This window comes from Apiospora phragmitis (assembly GCF_038363925.1).
Source record: "Apiospora phragmitis strain CBS 135458 chromosome Unknown utg000013l:1.0-2965645.0:1.0-2969333.0, whole genome shotgun sequence".
Taxonomy (NCBI): Eukaryota; Fungi; Ascomycota; class Sordariomycetes; order Amphisphaeriales; family Apiosporaceae; genus Apiospora; species Apiospora phragmitis.
In genome coordinates this window covers 1365315-1384410 of record NW_027117413.1, presented here as the reverse complement: position 1 = coordinate 1384410, position 19096 = coordinate 1365315, and the positions used below count along the sequence as shown (strand labels likewise).

Genomic DNA, 19096 nt, shown 5'->3' with positions numbered 1-19096 from the left:
AATCCCATTCCATAGCCCGAACCCCGTGGATGAGGAACGGCGGTCCAGAACGGTCGTCCCATCATCAGACGGAATAAGCAAAGAGTCAATAGTCTTGGTAAGCAAGGGCTGCACATGGGTAGCTATGTCCTGGCTACTTAGGTTACTGTAGCTCTGAACCTAGCTCCCATCTTATGTTGTAATCCATCACCTCATTGTTGCGATAGGTAGCACACAACCGGGCGTCATCATTGGAGTCTTTGTCTTCTGCTTTTTCTGAGGATGTCTAGATGTCTACACATACTTGCAGTGTGGTAAGCAAGGACCAACGGTTTCGCGGTGGGTAATCCATACCTCTTCTGGTAGTAGTCCGGAATGGAATAAGAAAAAGAAGAAAAGAAAAAAGATCCATGGTCGTCGGCTTCGGCCCCAGCTAATCAATATAGCTACAGGCATCCATCGGGGTTCCGTGTCCGTCTGTATCCTTCGTTTCAACCATCTAGCTTCGTCGTAATAGTCATCCATCCATGGCCAAAGAAAGACCCCTTGTCGCTACGCCGTTTCTGCGGCCTACCACTTGCTAGATCGGGGACTGGCGCCCACTTCCACACCTCCCATTCGTTCCATTCGCTTCATAGCGAAGATCCAATATACGGCCCAGGATGACTATGTGGAGAGTGCGGGGCCCGAGAGTCGAGGCATCATCATGGTATGGAGATGGTACTTTTTCTGATTACATATCGTCTTATCTGGGAAAGCTGCCGCCCGATTTCCTTACTTGAAGTGGCTACCGTCCGTCGCGTCGCATTGTGGCATCCGCTCCAAATTCCCACCGGCTTTCAGGTTGCTTCACATTTTGCTTCCTCTTTCTCTCTCTGTCGCCACCTCCTTTGCTGCTGCATCCCAACGTCGTGTACACGTCATCGGAATAAGCACTTGGCCATACAGTAGTCTGCATCCCGATTCCTTGTCCGTGGAATGCACTTGGGTGCCGCCGAGGAATCACTAGTCTATCTTTATTAACCTTGGGCTGTCTTATCCTCGAAACGACCCTGCGCAAGCTCCGAGCTACATTCTTCGCCGGGCTGTCTCGCTTTTCTTTTTATTCCCGGACCTCTGGGACGAGACATTGAGGAACCGTTATATCTTGTATCTGGTTGGCGACCGTCATTCGTTTCGCGCACGCAAAACGATTACCCCCCGGTTGGATAATATAGCGACATTCGGACCCGAAAAATACTCGACTCTTAGCTGAGTTGAGTGTTGCCCGAAACCAGTCCGCTCTACTAATATGCCCAACGACCCAGTCGACAAGGAGACCAAACCGGCAGACCCCCTGGCCGAAGCCAACGCGCCCACCAACCCAGAGGAAGTCGCCCCGAAGGTCTCCGACAATGATACCGAGGACGAGATCCGCCACCAGCTGGAGCCGATACAGACTCGGCAGGAGCGCGGGGATACGAAGCGGCAGGAGATGACGCGCACCCAGAGCCAGGCGACCGATTTCAGCACTTTAACCCGAACGACCTCCAGAGCTTCAGTCCCGCCAAAGTCGAAACCATGGTATAAGCAGCCCAACCCCTTGCGATGGGGCTCCATACCGCCCGTCCCCACGGAACGCCAGGTCTCGAGGGAATATAATGCCGGTTTTCTAAGTCGCTTGACGTTCCAGTGGATGGCGCCGTTAATGAATGTGAGTTGCGCCTAACCTGACCCGAGCGGAAGGTGGCTGACTGCTAACCCGCAAATAGGTTGGCTATAAGCGGCAGCTAGAGCCCAATGATATCTGGACCGTTAACCCCGACAGGTCTGCCGAGAAGTTGACAGCCAGATTCCAGGAGTCCTTTGATAGGAGAGTTGAGAAGAAGGAGAAGAACCCGTTACTATGGGCGCTCCACGAAACTTTCTTCCTCGAGTTCTGGATAGGCGGGTTCTGCCAATTCTGTTCATCCATCTTCCAGGTCATGTCCCCCTTTACATTGCGGTACCTCATCCAGTTTTCTCAAGATGCCTATGTCGCTTCTCAGCGCGGCGAGCCCGCGCCGCACATTGGTGCGGGCGTGGGGCTCGTCATTGGCGTGACTGTCATGCAACTCTTGCAAAGTATGGGCGTGAACCATTTTATTTACCGTGGCATGATGATTGGTGGCCAAGTCAGGGGTGTTTTGATCGGCACCATCTTCGAAAAGTCCATGATCATCTCCGGGCGCGCGAGAGCCGGCGGAGAAAAGGCGAAAAAGAACCCATCCGAGGAGAGTCTGGGGGAGAAGTGCGAAGACCAGGAGAAGAAGGATGAGAAGAAGGACGAGAAAAAGAACAAGAAGAAGGCCAAGAAGGCCAAGGGTCCTCCTCTCAACGATGGCACTGGGTGGAATAACGGAAAAATTGTCAATCTCATGAGTGTCGATACGTACCGTGTCGACCAAGCCTCGGCATTATTCCACATGATCTGGACTGCCCCTATCACCTGCATCATCACACTCGTGGTGCTTCTCATCAACTTGACATACAGCGCTTTGGCTGGATTCGCCCTATTGGTCATTGGTGTGCCCGTTTTGACGAGAGCCATCCGCAGTCTCTTCCGGCGAAGAGGTGTCATCAATAAGATCACCGATGAACGTGTGGGCCTGACACAGGAAATTCTGTCTTCCGTCCGCTTCGTCAAGTACTTCGGCTGGGAATCGGCATTTTTGGAGAGACTCACGGAGATCCGGAACCGGGAGATCCACGCGATCCAGATTCTCCTGGCCATTCGAAATGCCATCAACGCCGTCAGCATGTCACTTCCCATCTATGCCTCAATGTTGTCGTTCATCGTCTACTCGCGCACGCATCCGAACCTCCCGCCAGCGCAGGTCTTCTCCTCCCTTGCCCTATTCAACGGTCTGCGAATGCCCCTCAACCTGCTACCCCTGGTCATCGGCCAAGTCGTCGACGCGTGGCAGTCTATCCAACGCTGCGAACAGTTCCTCCTGAGCGAAGAGCAGGAAGACGAAGCTGTCATCAAGCCGGACCTCGACATGGCGGTGCAGGTAAACGACGCAAGCTTCACTTGGGAACGGACCACGACTCAGGACCCGGATAAGGCGAAAGCAAACGCAACCAAAAAGGGAAAGACTGCCCCGCCGAGTTCGGACGACACAAGCACCCTGGTGGAGGAACGTGAACCGTTCAAGCTGCACGGCCTCAACTTCGAAGTCGGCCGGAACGAGCTCATTGCTGTCATCGGTGGCGTGGGAAGCGGCAAAACATCCTTGTTGTCGGCGCTGGCTGGCGACATGCGTAAAACCTCCGGAGAGGTTGTCCTTGGAGCTAACAGGGCTTTCTGTCCTCAGTACGCCTGGATTCAGAACGCCACACTCCGCCAAAACATCTTGTTCGGCAAGGATATGGACCGCCGATGGTATAACGAAGTGATCAAAGCGTAAGTATATTGTCGTTGGCCCAGATACCTGCTCCTCAATGACTTCCAAATACTGACTGGCATTTTCAACAGTTGCGCACTACAGCCTGACCTGGACATGCTCCCCAACGGCGATGCTACAGAAATCGGTGAAAGGGGTATCACTATCTCTGGAGGACAAAAACAGCGTCTCAATATTGCGCGAGCCATCTACTACGACGCTGACATCGTCATCATGGACGATCCCCTGAGTGCAGTCGATGCGCATGTCGGTCGTCACATCTTCGATAATGCCATCGCTGGTCTTCTGAAGGACAAATGCCGAATTCTTGCCACGCATCAGCTTTGGGTTCTCAACCGTTGCGATCGCATCATCTGGATGGAAGGAGGCAAGATCCAGGCTGTCGACACTTTTGCCAACCTGATGGCCAACAATCCCGATTTCCAGAAAGTCATGGAGACGACGGCTGTAGAAGAGAAGACGGAGGATGAGGAGGCGGTGATCGAAGAGAAGACAGCCGAGACCAAGGACAAGAAGAAGAAGAAACGCGCCCCTGGGTTGATGCAGGCCGAGGAACGAGCGGTGGCTAGCGTACCTTGGTCCGTCTATGGCGACTACGTACGGGCCGCCGGCTCTATCCTGCTCGCTCCTCTCGTTTTTCTGACTCTCATTACGTCTCAGGGTGCCAACATCGCGACCAGTTTGTGGCTGTCGTACTGGACTTCCGATAAATTCGGGCTCTCCAGTGGCGTGTACATTGGTATCTATGCTGCTCTTGGCACTCTGCAGGCCGTGTTGATGTTCGCTTTCTCGATCGAGTTGACCATATTTGGAACCACCGCCAGTAAGAGCCTGCTTCGAAACGCCGTGTTCCACACACTCAGGGCCCCTATGTCCTTCTTCGACACGACTCCTCTTGGTCGCATTACGAATCGGTTCTCGAGAGATGTCGATGTAATGGACAACAATCTGACGGATGCCATGAGGATGTACTTCTTGACTCTGGCCACCATCATCTCGGTCTTCGCCTTGATCATTGCCTTTTTCTACTACTTTGTTATCGCGCTGGTGCCGCTGGCAATCATCTTTATCCTTGCGGCCTCCTATTACCGATCTTCGGCTCGCGAAGTCAAGCGCTTCGAATCCGTGCTCCGCTCTGTGGTTTTCGCCAAGTTCGGCGAGGGCCTGTCGGGTGTGGCCAGCATTCGTGCATATGGGTTGAAGGATAAGTTCGTGACGGAGCTGCGCCAATCAATAGATGAGATGAACGCGGCCTATTACCTCACCTTCTCGAACCAGCGGTGGCTGTCCATGCGTCTGGATACGATTGGCAACCTGCTGGTGTTTACCACGGGCATCCTTGTCGTCACCGCCCGGTTCTCGGTCAACCCCTCCATCGGTGGCTTGGTCTTGTCCTACATCCTGTCGATCGTGCAGATGCTGCAGTTCACCGTGCGGCAGCTAGCCGAGGTGGAGAACGGCATGAACGCTGTGGAACGTCTCCAATACTACGGCAATCAGCTCGAGCAGGAGGCGCCCGAGCACACCGTCGAGGTGCGCCCGTCCTGGCCCGAAAAGGGCGAAATCGTCTTCGACAACGTCGAGATGCGGTACCGCGCCAACCTGCCCCTGGTCCTGAAGGGCATGAATATGCACGTGATGGGCGGCGAGCGTGTAGGTATCGTAGGACGCACGGGCGCCGGCAAGTCTTCCATCATGTCGACGCTCTTCCGACTGGTGGAGCTCTCGGGCGGCCACATCACCATCGACGGCCTCGACATCTCCACCCTCGGCCTCCACGACCTGCGCTCGCGCCTGGCCATCATCCCCAGGACCCGACGCTGTTCCGCGGAACCGTGCGCGGCAACATCGACCCGTTCAACGAGCACACGGACCTGGAGCTCTGGTCGGCGCTCCGCCAGGCCGACCTGGTCCCCCACGACGCCCAGCTCGAGGACAAGAAGGACTCGTCACGCATCAACCTCGACAGCGTGGTCGAGGAGGACGGCCTGAACTTCTCGCTGGGCCAGCGGCAGCTCATGGCCCTGGCCCGCGCTCTCGTGAGAGGCGCGCGCATTATTGTCTGCGACGAGGCCACGTCGTCGGTCGACATGGAGACGGACGACAAGATCCAGGGCACCATCGCGAACGGGTTCCGCGGCTGCACGTTGCTGTGTATCGCGCATCGCTTGCGCACCATTATTGGTTATGACCGTATCTGTGTGATGGACGCTGGTTGCATCGCCGAGCTCGATACGCCGCTGAACCTCTGGAAGAACGAGGACGGCATCTTCCGCAGCATGTGCGACCGCAGCGGCATCCGGTTCGAGGACATTGCTGGGGCCAAGAATGACTTGCCGACGGCCGTTGCTTTGGAAGACCAGGAGGGGCCGAGGGAAGGGAGCAGTGAGAACAAGGATGACGAGTTGTGAGAGCGGGAAGAGCCCCGCTGATGAGTTGGTCGGAGTTTAATTTTGCTGGTCTGGGCAGACGAAAAGCATGAGATTGGGTTTGCTGGTATACCACGTTGCATGCAGTGATTGGTTTTCATCTCGGCCGGCCAGCAGCCTGGTCTTGTGGCATTTGGATTATCATCATTCATTACCACGGAGTTTGGGAGTACTGCATACTATTATATAAACATCGGTCGGAGGTCTGGGCACAACGACGACGACGGGATATGGTCAAAAAGAAGAAAGAAGTTATCATATCATACAGCTTGGGATGTTCTACAACATTAACATAACACCTGGGGCTTATACCTACAGAGAGAAAAAGACATGTCTGCGTACCGGTCTATCTAGTCTTAATCAAACCAAGATAATACACAACATAAACATTATACATAATGCTGTGCCTGTGCAATACGTCTGCGTAGTAGCGTCAGGAGCAGCCAGCACACACTGGCATATTCGTATGTGCGGCCGTACGACGCGCGTTCTCACGCCCTTCGCTTCGCTGAGTCGATTGAAACCCAAGGAAAATGTTTGTTCACCACATCGGACTCGTGTAAGTGAAAAGAACACCACCCAAACTGCTTACTGGCGGACAGGAGGGCATGGCTCCAGCATTGTTCCAAACTTTTCCGTTGCTTTCTTGCTCATCCCTTTTTAGGAGTCTGAAAAGCCAGACTAGCACCGTCCCAGCTACGCCAAGAAACACTGAGTAAGGAATGTTATTGTGTACTCAACTTATCTTAGTTCTAGATCCCGGTCACACAAGTCGTTGCAAAACCTCACCGTCTCTCTCGTTCTCGTATGTAGGTAGACATGTTGTGTGCCAACGATCCATGGCTACCTCAAAGTGTGACTGCTCACTCACCCACAGCCTCCTTAAACTTTATGACTCCAATAGATCGATCGATCAATCAATATATATATATCTAAACATACCCCTTCTCCCTTGAACGGGCCGGTGTAGCCTAGCGGTAGGTAGTATTGTTATTATATCATACTTAAAAGGCAAGAGGGTTCAACTCTCCTCTGCGGTCACTTTTTTTTTCTTCGCCCCCTTTCTTTTCAACTTATCCTTTTAACCTCACCACATGATTGATTCCTCTTCCGACATGCATAAACACAATGCTAAGTACTATGCTGCCCGCCCGGAGCTTTCGGGTTGGGTGTCTATAACTATTCACTTTCAACCAACAGAAATGGATAACTATCTCGTCATCCAGGGATCTTTTTCTTCATGGCCAGCCACTTAACCCCCTTTTTGTGTGTATAAGCGGGCAAAACCGTCTTATATCCAGCAGATATGTGCCAGTAAAACGTACTTACATGACAACCCCATTTAAGCGACACGGGCTCCCACGAGTGTCCGTCCCTTTCCCATGGAACCATTCCTGGTATGGTGCTGTAGGTAGTCCGCGGTGTATCTTCACCCTGAACTTTGTACCAAAGGGTTGGCTTCCGGAGGTTCAATGATAGCACCCCTAGCTATGAGCTTCGCGGGTGGCCTTTGAGCACTGGCAACTCAAAATAGAATACTAGCTAGATACCTTGCAATGTTGTCATTCCGTACTCGTTGCGTGCTGAGAGGCAAACATGTGCATCGCATCACGAAAACCCGGCGAATTCCTCAACATAACCACCAGCAAGCTGGCTAATTTGTATACTCAGCAGCAAGTGCGGGCGTGTACACTTGGAAAGCTGGTTCAGAATATCAGAAAAAGTGGTATTTACTGTAGTGACGGCTAACGAAATATGCGATGAGCATAATCAACCATCCAGACCGGAAACTCCATTCTTGATGCACCCCTTCTTTTCCCAAGGTTTACCGATGACAACAGCAGTAGTGAGTGATCAGGCCATTACAGAAATCTAGTTCGACCAGGAAGACAAACCCCCTTCTCCTGGGCAAAAGCATGATGAAAACTCCATTTTTCTTGTTGATGCGTTCGGACCCGGACAGGATCGTGGATTTCAATAACCCACAAAGCCATCATCAGATCAGGCCTGATACATTAATTAAATAGTAATAATATAACCAAAACTCCTCTTTGCCCAGACTGCTTAGAACCGATCCCTTGATTGATCCCATGTCCCGTTGTGAGGCGGCGGGAACTGGCCGGGTGTGTCGTCCAACAGGTCGTCAAGGAACATGCTGGGGGCCCTTTGACTAGCAGGGCGCGTCAGGTTGACCGAGGTGGTGCTGACGTTGCGGCGCTGATCAGGGCGCGGTGCAAGGCCAGGCGACTCGGTTGGACGACCCAAGCCCCTGGACTCCGGACGCGCCAGGCCACGAGAGTCGGGACGGCCCACACCGCGGGAATCAGGCCGGAGATCCGTCATGCTGATCGAATTGTGGATAGACTGGCGCGAGCTTTGCTGAGGGGCTCCTTGGCCCGCAGCATAAAAGCCCGAAGGCAAGAATGTGGACGAGCGATTTCCGGCTTGGGTACCGCCGGGAGCAGTCGGAGAAAAAGAACAGGTTCGTCTGGCTCGGCGTAGACGAGGGAACGGGGGCGCGTGTCGTCCTACGCACCCCGCGACCGGCCGAAGCATTGATAGCGCCCAGGGAGCCGGCCGAGTTCTGGTCCGAGTACTTGTAGAACGGAGCATTGTTACCAGCTACGCCGGCCCCAGGAATGCCGGCCTTGTCATTGGCCAAGTGCTGTGCCAGCGCGGCGCGCTTGACGGATCGGTGCAGGAGACAGGCAACTACCGCACGCCATACCAGGACTGCCACACCAATGGCAGCCAAAATCGAGCCCACTATGATGAAGAAGGTGCCCTGAGGGAGTGTCGACTGGCGCATGAAGGGCGCATTGTGAGTGTCCGGGACAGCCGGCGGCGGATAGCTGTAGGAGCCCGGGAGGGTAGGGAGGGTAGGCATGTTCTTGCCAGGAGTCGTGGTGCTAAGTTTTGGTTTATTGTCAGCGGTCGTCGGCGCCGTGGTTGCCGTCGTCTTCTTCTCGGTTGTCAGAGGGGGTAAGTCGGCGGTGGTCTTTGCCTCTGTTGTTTCTTTCGTTGTGGCATCCGTCTTGGCTTCTGTAGGTTTCGCATCGGTGTTGGCGGCGGTTGTTGGGGCAGGAGCGTTGTTGCCGTCAGTTGTAGGCTGTTGTGGTTGAGCGACGACGGTAGCGGCAAAGAGCGCGAGCGTGGACAGGAGCAATGCCCGCTTCAAGGAGGGGCGTGGCCGGGACATGACGGCGAGAGATTACGGCGAGAGAGTACGGCGAGTAATGATTCCGAGACGAAATGGATATCGCGTGTTACAGTCACGGCGTCTGAGACGAGCAGCAGACAGGGACGGCCGTGTAATTGGAATTGGCCAAGGACTATTCGAATACCGTGTGGTTGTTGTGTGAGCGGGAGAGTGAACTCCGGCTCGCGTAGTGGCCTTTTCTTTTTCCTCAGACGCACATTCAAACGGGAGGCGCGACACGGGATGTGACAAACGAATGAGGGAGTCGAGTTGGGTTCGTCGGATCGCAGTGTTTCAGTGGGAAGTATCCGTACCGGCTGGCGAAGCAGTATCAAAGAGAGCGTGGCTGAGGCGTACAGTAACAACAAGTGAATGGGCGGAAATGGAAGAAAGAATGGGATTATTACGGTTGCATGCTAATGGGCTAGTAGTTAGTAGAAGATGGCAGCGATCTCAACGACGTCGCGTGGTGGTTTTGTCCGAGTTGATGTGCTTTTCCTGCCCGCCGTCAGTCTGTGTGTGAATAGTGGTGTTTCCGCTGTAAGTGGGAGAAAGGGAGGTCGTATGGGTATCCGTGTTGTGGACTGGAGGGACTGGAGTGGACTGACTGGGAGTGGGTGGGTGGATGAGATGGGAGGGATACGATGCATTAAGCCCGAATCAGAAGGGGGAAACGAAAAAAAGGAGTCTCAGTTAGTAATAGTGTCTCCCCCGTAGTACCCAGCACTGGGTCACAGGTCCCAGTGAGAAGAAGGGACTTTTTTTTGTGTTGGTGACAGGCTAAAATCGTTCACAACGAACCGCGCCAATACTCAATTGGGCTTGCTCTACCTGCGCTGCGCCTACGCCTACGCCTGCGCTCTGCGCTCTGCACTGCAATCAGCCACCGGTTGGCGACTGCTCTGGCAGGTGCTGGCAGTTTATGCTGTGAAAGGCTACACAGCTTTGCGCCTGGTGACATAAAACGCCCGGCGCAAACATCGGCAGCCGTGGAAAATAAAAACCCTGGGGCAATACTAGCGATACTATTCTTGGGACAGGGCAATTGACCAGCACCGGGCCCGTGTTACTGTTACCCTCATTTTAGACATCAGCCCATATGCGGGTAATATATCGGCGTGTAGAGACGATGCAGGCTGCAGCATTTCTATTCAGACTTCAAATATATCAAGAGTCTCACTCCAGAATCATCTGACTCGCGAGGGGGAAATGAACGGCCTCCTTTTTGATAGACTTTGTCCTGGTTGCTCCCTGCGACCGTCTGCAAAACATTGACTGATAGGATGCATCGAGTTCATGCATGTCCAAAAAGTGACGTCGCAATCTAGAACCCCATATGCATTTTCGGGGGTCCTGCATTCAATGGGGGAGCGCCTATCGCTCCAAGGTTTATGGGTCCTGCAGCAGCGCGTCTTCGGACCCCGGAGCCATTAAGTTCCAGGGCGGTCAAAATTTCCAGCTCGACTTTCAACTTTCAGAGCTGCGAATTCTGCCGGAGGGGCCTGGAATCTGCGGAAGGTCTGCATAGGTACTGAATGCTGCTAAGCGCATTTCGACAGTACTACTACTACGAACAGTAGCCGAATTCTCCCCACGATACCTCTACCTCTCGAATCTCCATTGCTTTGAGACCGGAAATATGGGAGTCGCCAAGAAAACCCGCAAGTTCGTCGCCGTCAAGCGCGTCATCGGCAAGCAAGACGCCCGCCGACGAGAGAACGCCGCCAAGGGCGAGGAGAAGAACCCCCAGAACCCCAAGTCGAAAGCCAAGACCGAGCTCGTCCGCGAGGTGCCCCAGATGCCCTCGTCCATGTTCTTCCAGGCCAATTCCGCCCTCGTGCCGCCCTATAATGTCCTTGTGTAAGCCCTCTTGATTTGAGCCGACGATGCCATGCGCTATCACCGAACCGAAAGAATCTTGCTAACCACACTTCGTCTGAATTAGGGATACAAACGTACGAACCGCCCTCCTCCTGCGCACTATGCCTCCTTCACTCGAGATTGCGCCTATACTGACCTACCAACCTTTCTTCTAGTTTTTGTCCCATACCATCCAGCGCAAGCTTCCTCTCCGTACGTGCCGAATCCCTCCCGATACCATCCTCAACAGAGCAACAAGAAGCGGAACTGACCTTTGTAATAGTTGAATCCATGATGGACGTCCTGCTGGCCAAGGCCAACCCCATCATCAGCGACTGCGTCATGGGCGAGCTCGAGCGCCTCGGCCCCAAGTACCGCCTCGCCCTGCGCATCGCGCGCGACCCCCGCTGGGAGCGCCTGACCTGCGACCACAAGGGCATCTACGCCGATGACTGCATCGTCAACACCGTCATGAAGCACCGCATCTACATCATCGCCACCAACGATAAGGACCTGAAGAACCGCGTACGACGTAAGTTAATTTTCCTTTACCGATAGTCGGTTGGACGGTTATGCGCTGCTGCTGCTGCTCGGCCGGCCGGCTCTCTGTCTCTCCCCCTCTCTCACGCACTCTCTACAAATACATGAGCTAATCCTATGTCATTTGACAGGTATTCCTGGTGTCCCTATCATGTCGGTAGCCAGGGGTAAATATGTGATCGAGAAACTGCCGGAAGTGACTACTTAAGTCCGCCCCATTTCGCAATTAGTACAAAGTCGTCACCATTTACGTGAAGAAAAAAAAATCGTAGGGATTGGTGTTCAAGGCATTTTAAGGGGTTTGTTTTGGGTCGAAGATTTGTCAGTTTCCTCGAAGTGCATTTTAAGCATGGAAGAAGCATTGTAAAGGCGTTCTGGCACGGGGATGAAGACAAAAGCAGCAACTGGCTCTGGAATTCAAGCATTGGCTGATCATTATCTATACCATGACCACGTTGATAATACTATAAAAAGCTTCTCAAGAGTATTATATACCAAATGCCCAATAGTTCGTTGCTGGTAAAAAGCAGAAGCGGTCGGTTATGAGTGTTGCGCGTGCGCATATAGACATCGTGATATTATATCCTAGGCGACTGCTCTCCGCCCCATCTCTTTGGGGGGCATGTGACCAAATCGGATGGAATGTCGCTTCGGACTTTGGCTATGTACAAAGAGTGTTGCCGAAGCTCTTCTCCTTCTCTCTCTCTTTCTCTCTCCCCTTCCCCCTTTCCCATCCCCCACAACACAAGCCGCTTATTTCTGATATACCCAGAAAGTTTCTTCCACGATGCAAAGCGTAGGCCTATCGGCTTGTCTTGTTCTACCTCCCAGTCACCCCATTCGGGGGCGATGGGTATTATCTAATTCGTCATTGCCGAAGACTAGACTTGGCCCAGGCAGTTGACGTAAAAGCATCAGAGGGCGGTGTTGGTGGAGCTGAATAGTAGTCGTCCCCAGCTGAGGTGTGACGCTCCCTCCCATCGCTCGTCTATCAGTTCTCATGGCGTCCTACTTCATTGGCGCCCCCACCCATGCCCATGCATCGGCGCAAACTGTTATTCATTCGCATGTATTCAGCGACGGCAAAGTCAGCGTTTCCGAGCCCCGCGGCATGCTAAGGGCCTAGCATGCGTCCGTCCCCTAAACGCCGTTTCCCTTGTTCTGTTTTCATCAACGCTTTGCTCTTTGGAGACGGCAATACAAAACATCTCAGCTTGAGATCAAGAACCGCAAAATAAAGAAAACGTAGTGTACAAACATACTTTCTTTTGTTTTCCCGCTGATGGACCCTGTACTTGCGATTCTTGCTACAAAGGCAAGCAGGATAGTATTAAAGCAAAACCAGCCCTGTATGCATATATACTAAAATTGGAAAACAATTTGCGCAACCCGTACTCCATGTAAAACGAAATGTCGACGTCGGTAAGACGCTGCCAATGAGGCAAAAAGAACGCAGAGGACGCCTAGAAAGGGGTAAGGTTGGAGGGACAAGGAGCAACCGAGTTGATCTAGCATGGTGTTGGAAGTCAAGGTGGAGGGCGGGCTTAGTTGAGGAACCCCTTGCAAGCTGCAGTACCGCAAAGACAGGGGATACGGTCTAGACTGCCGATTTCTCGCTCGAACTTGTAGTCGTAGGTTAACTCCTCGTCTGTAACTCAATGTCAGTAAACTCTGGGCAACGTATGGACGGATATCCGGGGCCTCTTCTGGACTTACTCTGAGCGATGTCCCGTAGGGCATAGATGACAATTCGCTTGCTTCCTTCCACTTTGATAATCTTGGCCGTACAATTTGGCATGCAGCTATGGTTGATGAATCGAGCAATGCCACCCTTCTTAGTCGCATCGATGACGGTGTTGTCGTCGATGCGGAAGAGGTAGCTGCTGCCAATACCACTCTTGAGGTATCGATTCTCACGAATTTCTGCAATCTGTTGCCGGACCTCCTCGCCAACATACTCGATAATCATATCGTCCTTGTTGATGTTCTCCATGGTATAGAGACCCCAGTTGTGGATGGCAGACCGGGCGAACTTGACTGGCTTCTTCCGCTTCTTAAGCTGGTTGAAGCGTAGAACGTCCGAGTCTTGACCCAGGGACCGCTTCTGGTCATTGAGATCGGCCACGAACCGTCGGTTGTTCACACGATTCGCTCGCGAGTTGCCCTTAGCCAAAAGCTTCTCGGCTGCAAGTCGAGCAGCTTCGGCAGCGGAAGCCACCGGATCTTTGCCGTTCCTTGCAGCACGTGCTTGCCGTTCTTCCCTTTGCTTCTGGATCTTGAGGTGATGCGGGAGATACTTTGACTTCTCGGAGTTAAGAATCTTCTTAACACCTTCAGTGCGGGCACTTCCAGTCGAGTTTGGCACGTAGTAGCCCTCAATGACCAGCGGTTCATCCTGTTTGTGAGCAGGAGCGTTTAATTCCCGTACCCGATTGTGTTTCCATATCCAGAGACGCGGGTCACCAATGTCTTTAACAGTGAATTTCTTCCTGAGCTTAGTAAGATCCGGCCCGTCCTTCGGATCCATAGGCAATTCCATTAAGGACGAAAGGTCCAGCTTGAATTTGGAGGGAAGCACCATTGTCGGAACAATAGCATCAGAGAAACGTTCATCTCTGACAAAAGGCTCGCTATCCTCCTTCTTCAAAGCCGACTTGAGGGCCACCTTCTCTGGAACATCGTCTGGTTCCACGGTCTCCTCCTTCTCGACCTGCTCGAGCGCTTCTTCTACGTACGCTTCTGCCTGTTGCTGCTTCTTCAACGCCTCGCGCTCCTCGAAAAGCTGCTTCTTGGTCTTCTTCTTGGTTCTGGTGGCAGCCGGCTTCTTCTTCCCCTTTGCACCCTTTTCTGTTGGTGGCTGGGCGGAGCTGGGTGTCTGCTCCCTATCGGCGTCGGCATCGGGAATAATAACATCTGCGACATCGTCCGAAGCTGGGAAATCCGTCTCGAGAGTACCGATAGTAACACCGAAGAGTTCCTCGTCCGTCTTCTTCTGCCTCTTGATGGCAGCTTCGACTTGCAGATCCAATTTCCTCTTCTTGGTCCGAACGGGGCCGTCGTTGAGTGCGAAGCTGGCTTCCGTCATCGAATCGTCGAAGCCATCTTCGTCGGTGCTCATGCGGCTGCGAGGGCGTGACTCAGGTTCCTCTGTATCACGAGCCATTGAGTCTCTAGTCTCCGCCTCGTTCTCTGACGCTTCATCGTCACTGTCGGGCGCAAGGCGATGGTGCAGGCCGCGAAAAGCATTGCGTACCGGGGCTGCTCGTTTGCGACCGAATGGATCGGCAAAGCCATCATTCCGCCGCGCCGCAGCCTTGGACTTCCGGATGCGAGGAAGGGCGGTGACGTCCAACCGGGCAGTTCGCCTTTCTATGGGATCTGCTCGAGAGTTGGGCGTGCTCACAGGGGTGGGCTCGTCTTCGTCGACTATCGTAACGGATGGGCCCATAAAGTCAAGGGGGTCCTGGAGGTTGAGTTTGCGACGCTTAGCGGCGTGATTGGCAGGATCCAGAAATGTGTTCAGTGCCGGCGCGGCCACCTTGGTGCGGATGTGCCTGATCAGGTGCTCCCTCATCTCACGGCGCACGATCTGGACAGCTTCAATCACAGGATCGAAGTCCTTGGCTCGTTGTTCTTTCTCTTCCTTTAGAACAGCCTCCTCATCCCGGCGTCGTATGTCTCGCTCGGATCGGATTCGGGGTTCGGGTGCGGGCTTTCGCTCGTGTTCACTTCTTTGGCGCGTATGACTGGCTGTAGAGGTTTGTGCCGCTGGAGCGATGCCGTTGACTAGCTCCATGACCATTGTATAATTGAAGAAGGCGCTTCCATTCGCAGACCGGTAGCACCTATAGGCCTCCTCCCGACCTCGCGTGTTGTTGGGGAAAACAATGTAATAACCACTCCGGTCGGCACGGATGTCATCGATGAGGTACGACTTGAGGCGCTTCTTCATATGTGCAATTGTGGCAGCCATCACCGGGACATTGACTCCAGAGACGAAGATATAGGGGTCGGTCCGCAGCTTCTCGGATATCGGTTGTAATTCGATCAGAGACGACTTGGGCTTGTCGGGCATCGCGAAAGAGGAGTGCGGCTCAGGAGTCGACACAGCAGGCTGTCGAAAGGCAGCTGGTGCTGTTGGTGGGGGTCGCGCAAGTCCTTCGATAGTACCCTTTGGTCGAGGCGCCGCCGGCGCTGCAGATTGAGGAACGGGGTACCACGCTGGGAGCGGATCGCGCTAGAGCGTTGTTGTTCCTCCTCCCTACCTCTCTTCAGGACATTCTCGAGCATGAGGCGGCTCTTCTTGCCGTCGCGATCAAAATCTACTTTGATCTGGTTCGACTCAATCCTACGCCCATTCATGGTCTTGACGGCTCTCCTGGCGGCATCCACGGCAGAAATAGCTACTGGTCGTCGCCCAGGTTTGGAATCTCGGTAGCGGAATGTAGCAAAGCCAAGATAGGCACCAGTCTCTGGATGCATCTTGTTGCTACTTTCGGCTATCTCACCATAGGTACTGAAGCCTTGGGCGATTTTGGAAAAGGCGACCAAGGGGTCGAAGCCACTGACTACGATTTGCGTCGGAGGGCCAGGCCCGATCGATGTGGCAGGGTCATACGGGTATGTCTTGAAGTTGTACGGAGTCTGGCGCAACCTAGCCTTGGCCAGGTGGAAATCGACATTGATATAGTCGAGCCAACTGCCTTTGGCGAGTCTGGGGTCTGTCGGGGGAGCGTCATCTTCCTACTCAGCACAATTCGCATTAGCCAGGATTCTCATTTTTATTTCATTTCACACAAGTCAGATGACGCCCCCGCTCCAGACACTTATAGACATGTATATATATGTAGTGTGGTTTACATACCGAACCGAGATCTTTGTAAACGGGCTTTTTGGATTTCCTGTCGGTCGAAGACAACATTCTATCGGTCAACGGATCGTAGGTGCGTTTGGTTCCCTTGATCTGGCGAGCCGGGTCGAGGGCCGGGATACGGTCAACGATGCCATGTCGGTGCGCCGACGATGACGATGTGGACGTCGAAGTATGAGAGGCGCTCGTGCCATCTTGGGTTCTGGTGACTTCTGAAAGCTGGGAAGCGCCAGATGTGCTTTGCTGCTTATTGCGTTGCAGGTTGAGCTGGCTGGCGGGCGGGATATGTGAAGAGGATGGGGAAGAGCCTGCATTGGTGAGTGGGGTGAGATTGCTGTTGGAAGCACGCGATGAGAAGTTGTTCAATGAGGCGGATTGGTTGTTGGCACTGAAGACCGATGAGGTGGTGCTGGCATGCGAGCTGGCGGAGCCAACGCCGTTGAGGATATCTCCTTGTGTTGACTCGGTATCATCAGTCGAGATGAGCGGATGCGCGGCATCAGATATGGAGAGGTCGGACTTGACAGGGCCATCGCGTGGACCGAGTGTAGAGGATATCGAAAAAGACATTCTAGGATCGCGGTCGGCAGCATCTGAAGAAGCTCTGGACTTTGCTCGCTCCCGTTCTGTGGCTTTTTCTCTGGCAGCGCGAGGGGCGGCAGGGAAAAATTGGGCGAAACCCGCGCCGGTTGCGCTTGGAGCCATATTCTTTGGTTCGCGAAAAGTGGTGTCTGGTTTTCTCTACTTCCTCAATCCACCAACCTTCATCATCACTCACAGGGGGAGGAAGCCTAGATGACGCCCTTCATCGAGAACGTAAGCTGGGAGAGGATCGCGATTGATTTTTTCCTGGGTTGGTCGTGGGGAGGCTGTGGGCAAAAAGAGGTATGAGAAGACGCGAGATTGTCTTCTACGGTCCACGCGACAGAAATGAGATGCAAAGGTGACGTGTGGAGCCCCCCAAAAACCAAGACAACGAAAGTGATACAGTCGGCCCCAAACCGCAACACAAGGCCGAATAAAGGAAGATAAGTGGTAAGTGGTTGTCGCGAGGAAGCAAGCTGACGAAAGCCCCGGTCGAATTGTCCAGTTCCAGAGTGTCCCAAGGGGATTCTTGGGGGGGTGTTCAGACTTCAAAGAGGTCGGAAGTCGAAGATCGAAGATTGAATTGACACAACCTCTCAAAGAAACGGTGATGGAGCCGAAAGCCAAATTAATCTGGACCTGTGGATGCGCTGGAGATCCCTGACACAGACACGGAGGCACCTGGGAACCTTGGGTATTGAGTGCTGACCGGTGTCAGAAACAGGTACTGTCGCTACCTAAAGTGTATGGGAGAGGTACAAGCATGCCAGTTCAAAAGACACATGAAAGAAGCAACGTGAACTTCTTCCAGGGCTGGCCAGTGCGCGCTCTACCCCCAGCCACAAATCTAACTTTGGATTCACTTGGCAACCTCCAGGCATGCAGTTCTGCCACAATCGAGATTGGGTCTTGAACGATTTGATTCGATGGGATTGTCCAAATATCCATTCAGGGTGACAAAAATAGGGGGAGGAATAGTATTAATCTGCATGGTCGCGTCATTCGCTCGCCAAGCTGAGGCCTACAATGCCCAATACCGAGATGCAACGCTCGCTCACTCGTGTCATCCATTGAGAACCCTGCATTCAGCATCTGACCTCTTAGTGGTCAAGTATTGAAAACAAAGAGATTTCCGATTGCAATGGGACATACGTATGAACAATTGCTGCATTCATCCACGAGACATGTATTCAGGCCACATTAGTTACCTGTGGGTTGCCAATGTAGCAAACATGAATGTTTGATTGACTGGCTTCTGTATCATCAATGCATTACGCTCTCTATTGCAGTATTCAACCCCCTAATGGAATTGAGAGGACCAGCCTATTTCTATGTACGAGCTTACTCCATATCGGTTATATATAGCATCCTTGAGCAACACAGTCAAGATATAATACCAAATGCATAGCCGGATCCTGTCTGCAACTTTTCCTTTCCATGATGTGGATACTAGGTATACTAGGGTTGTATCTGCCATTGGAATCAGCATGCATATGTAGATGCAGTTGCTCAGAAAAGTTTGACTGTGATCAGCACATCGGATCATCTGAGCAGGATATTTCAGCATATGCAAGGCTCTTAGAGCGCTGTCGGACAGACAGGTGTAGGAAAAGTATGGCTGCGAATGCTTTAGGTAGGCACCATGATGGGCTGAGGTGCACCTTGGAGACATGAGAAAATGCGTCTATTGAAGACTCAATCTTTTTTAATACGTGTGCCGGCCATCGACTATGTGATCAGCCTCGACTATCTTACGCAACCCGACTACGGAGCAGCAACACCAAAATTCCCGTCACTTCCGCTACCCGTCGTGGATAGTATCAATTTACCTGCCCAGCAGGCGTCGACCCTGGCCCATACTGCCATATCCTCCCTGGATCATTTGCGAGCCTCCATCCGCGCCGTTTTCGACGGCGGAGACCCCGTCATCATCCAGAGAGTCCAGCCCGCAAGAGCAGCCAAGGCACCGCCGCCGAGGATCATGTTCCTATAAACTTTGATTAGCCCAGGTCCGCCCCTACGCATGGTCTGTCTCTAGATTTCCAACTTCGGAACAAGCCAGCACGCTCATCTGCCCGCCTCCAGAACGATCGAAGTGTAGAAGAATTAAGAAAGTAAAGAGTGTTAAGAAGACTCAGGACAGCAACTGCGGTACTAAACCTCTTCTCCTCGAAGTCACGAGAACGTAATGATACCAAACTTACATATT

General features: G+C 53.0%; 5 protein-coding genes across 5 annotated transcripts; 3 read left to right on the top strand and 2 right to left on the bottom strand.

Annotated features, from left to right (window-relative positions):
* Positions 1 to 1270: 1270 nt before the first annotated feature.
* PG994_014151 (P-loop containing nucleoside triphosphate hydrolase protein) lies at positions 1271 to 5815 on the top strand (the record flags this gene model as incomplete). The annotated part of the gene is made up of 4 exons (XM_066865560.1): positions 1271 to 1672; positions 1731 to 3403; positions 3476 to 5061; positions 5091 to 5815. 4 exons carry the CDS (start codon positions 1271 to 1273, stop codon positions 5813 to 5815), a joined length of 4386 nt encoding a protein of 1461 aa, XP_066708689.1.
* A 2082-nt stretch (positions 5816 to 7897) lies between these two features.
* Positions 7898 to 9032, bottom strand: PG994_014150 (uncharacterized protein; the record flags this gene model as incomplete). Its single annotated transcript, XM_066865559.1, has 2 exons — positions 7898 to 8177; positions 8287 to 9032. The coding sequence occupies 2 exons, from the start codon at positions 9030 to 9032 to the stop codon at positions 7898 to 7900; spliced, it is 1026 nt and encodes a 341-aa protein (XP_066708688.1).
* A 1639-nt stretch (positions 9033 to 10671) lies between these two features.
* On the top strand, positions 10672 to 11640 carry PG994_014149 (uncharacterized protein; the record flags this gene model as incomplete). Its single annotated transcript, XM_066865558.1, has 5 exons — positions 10672 to 10892; positions 10978 to 10987; positions 11069 to 11105; positions 11176 to 11424; positions 11564 to 11640. 5 exons carry the CDS (start codon positions 10672 to 10674, stop codon positions 11638 to 11640), a joined length of 594 nt encoding a protein of 197 aa, XP_066708687.1.
* A 1336-nt stretch (positions 11641 to 12976) lies between these two features.
* PG994_014148 (SET domain-containing protein) lies at positions 12977 to 17007 on the bottom strand (the record flags this gene model as incomplete). Its single annotated transcript, XM_066865557.1, has 4 exons — positions 12977 to 13080; positions 13149 to 15626; positions 15650 to 16175; positions 16297 to 17007. 4 exons carry the CDS (start codon positions 17005 to 17007, stop codon positions 12977 to 12979), a joined length of 3819 nt encoding a protein of 1272 aa, XP_066708686.1.
* A 1558-nt stretch (positions 17008 to 18565) lies between these two features.
* PG994_014147 (uncharacterized protein) lies at positions 18566 to 18880 on the top strand (the record flags this gene model as incomplete). Its single annotated transcript, XM_066865556.1, has 1 exon — positions 18566 to 18880. The coding sequence occupies one exon, from the start codon at positions 18566 to 18568 to the stop codon at positions 18878 to 18880; it is 315 nt and encodes a 104-aa protein (XP_066708685.1).
* Positions 18881 to 19096: the final 216 nt, after the last annotated feature.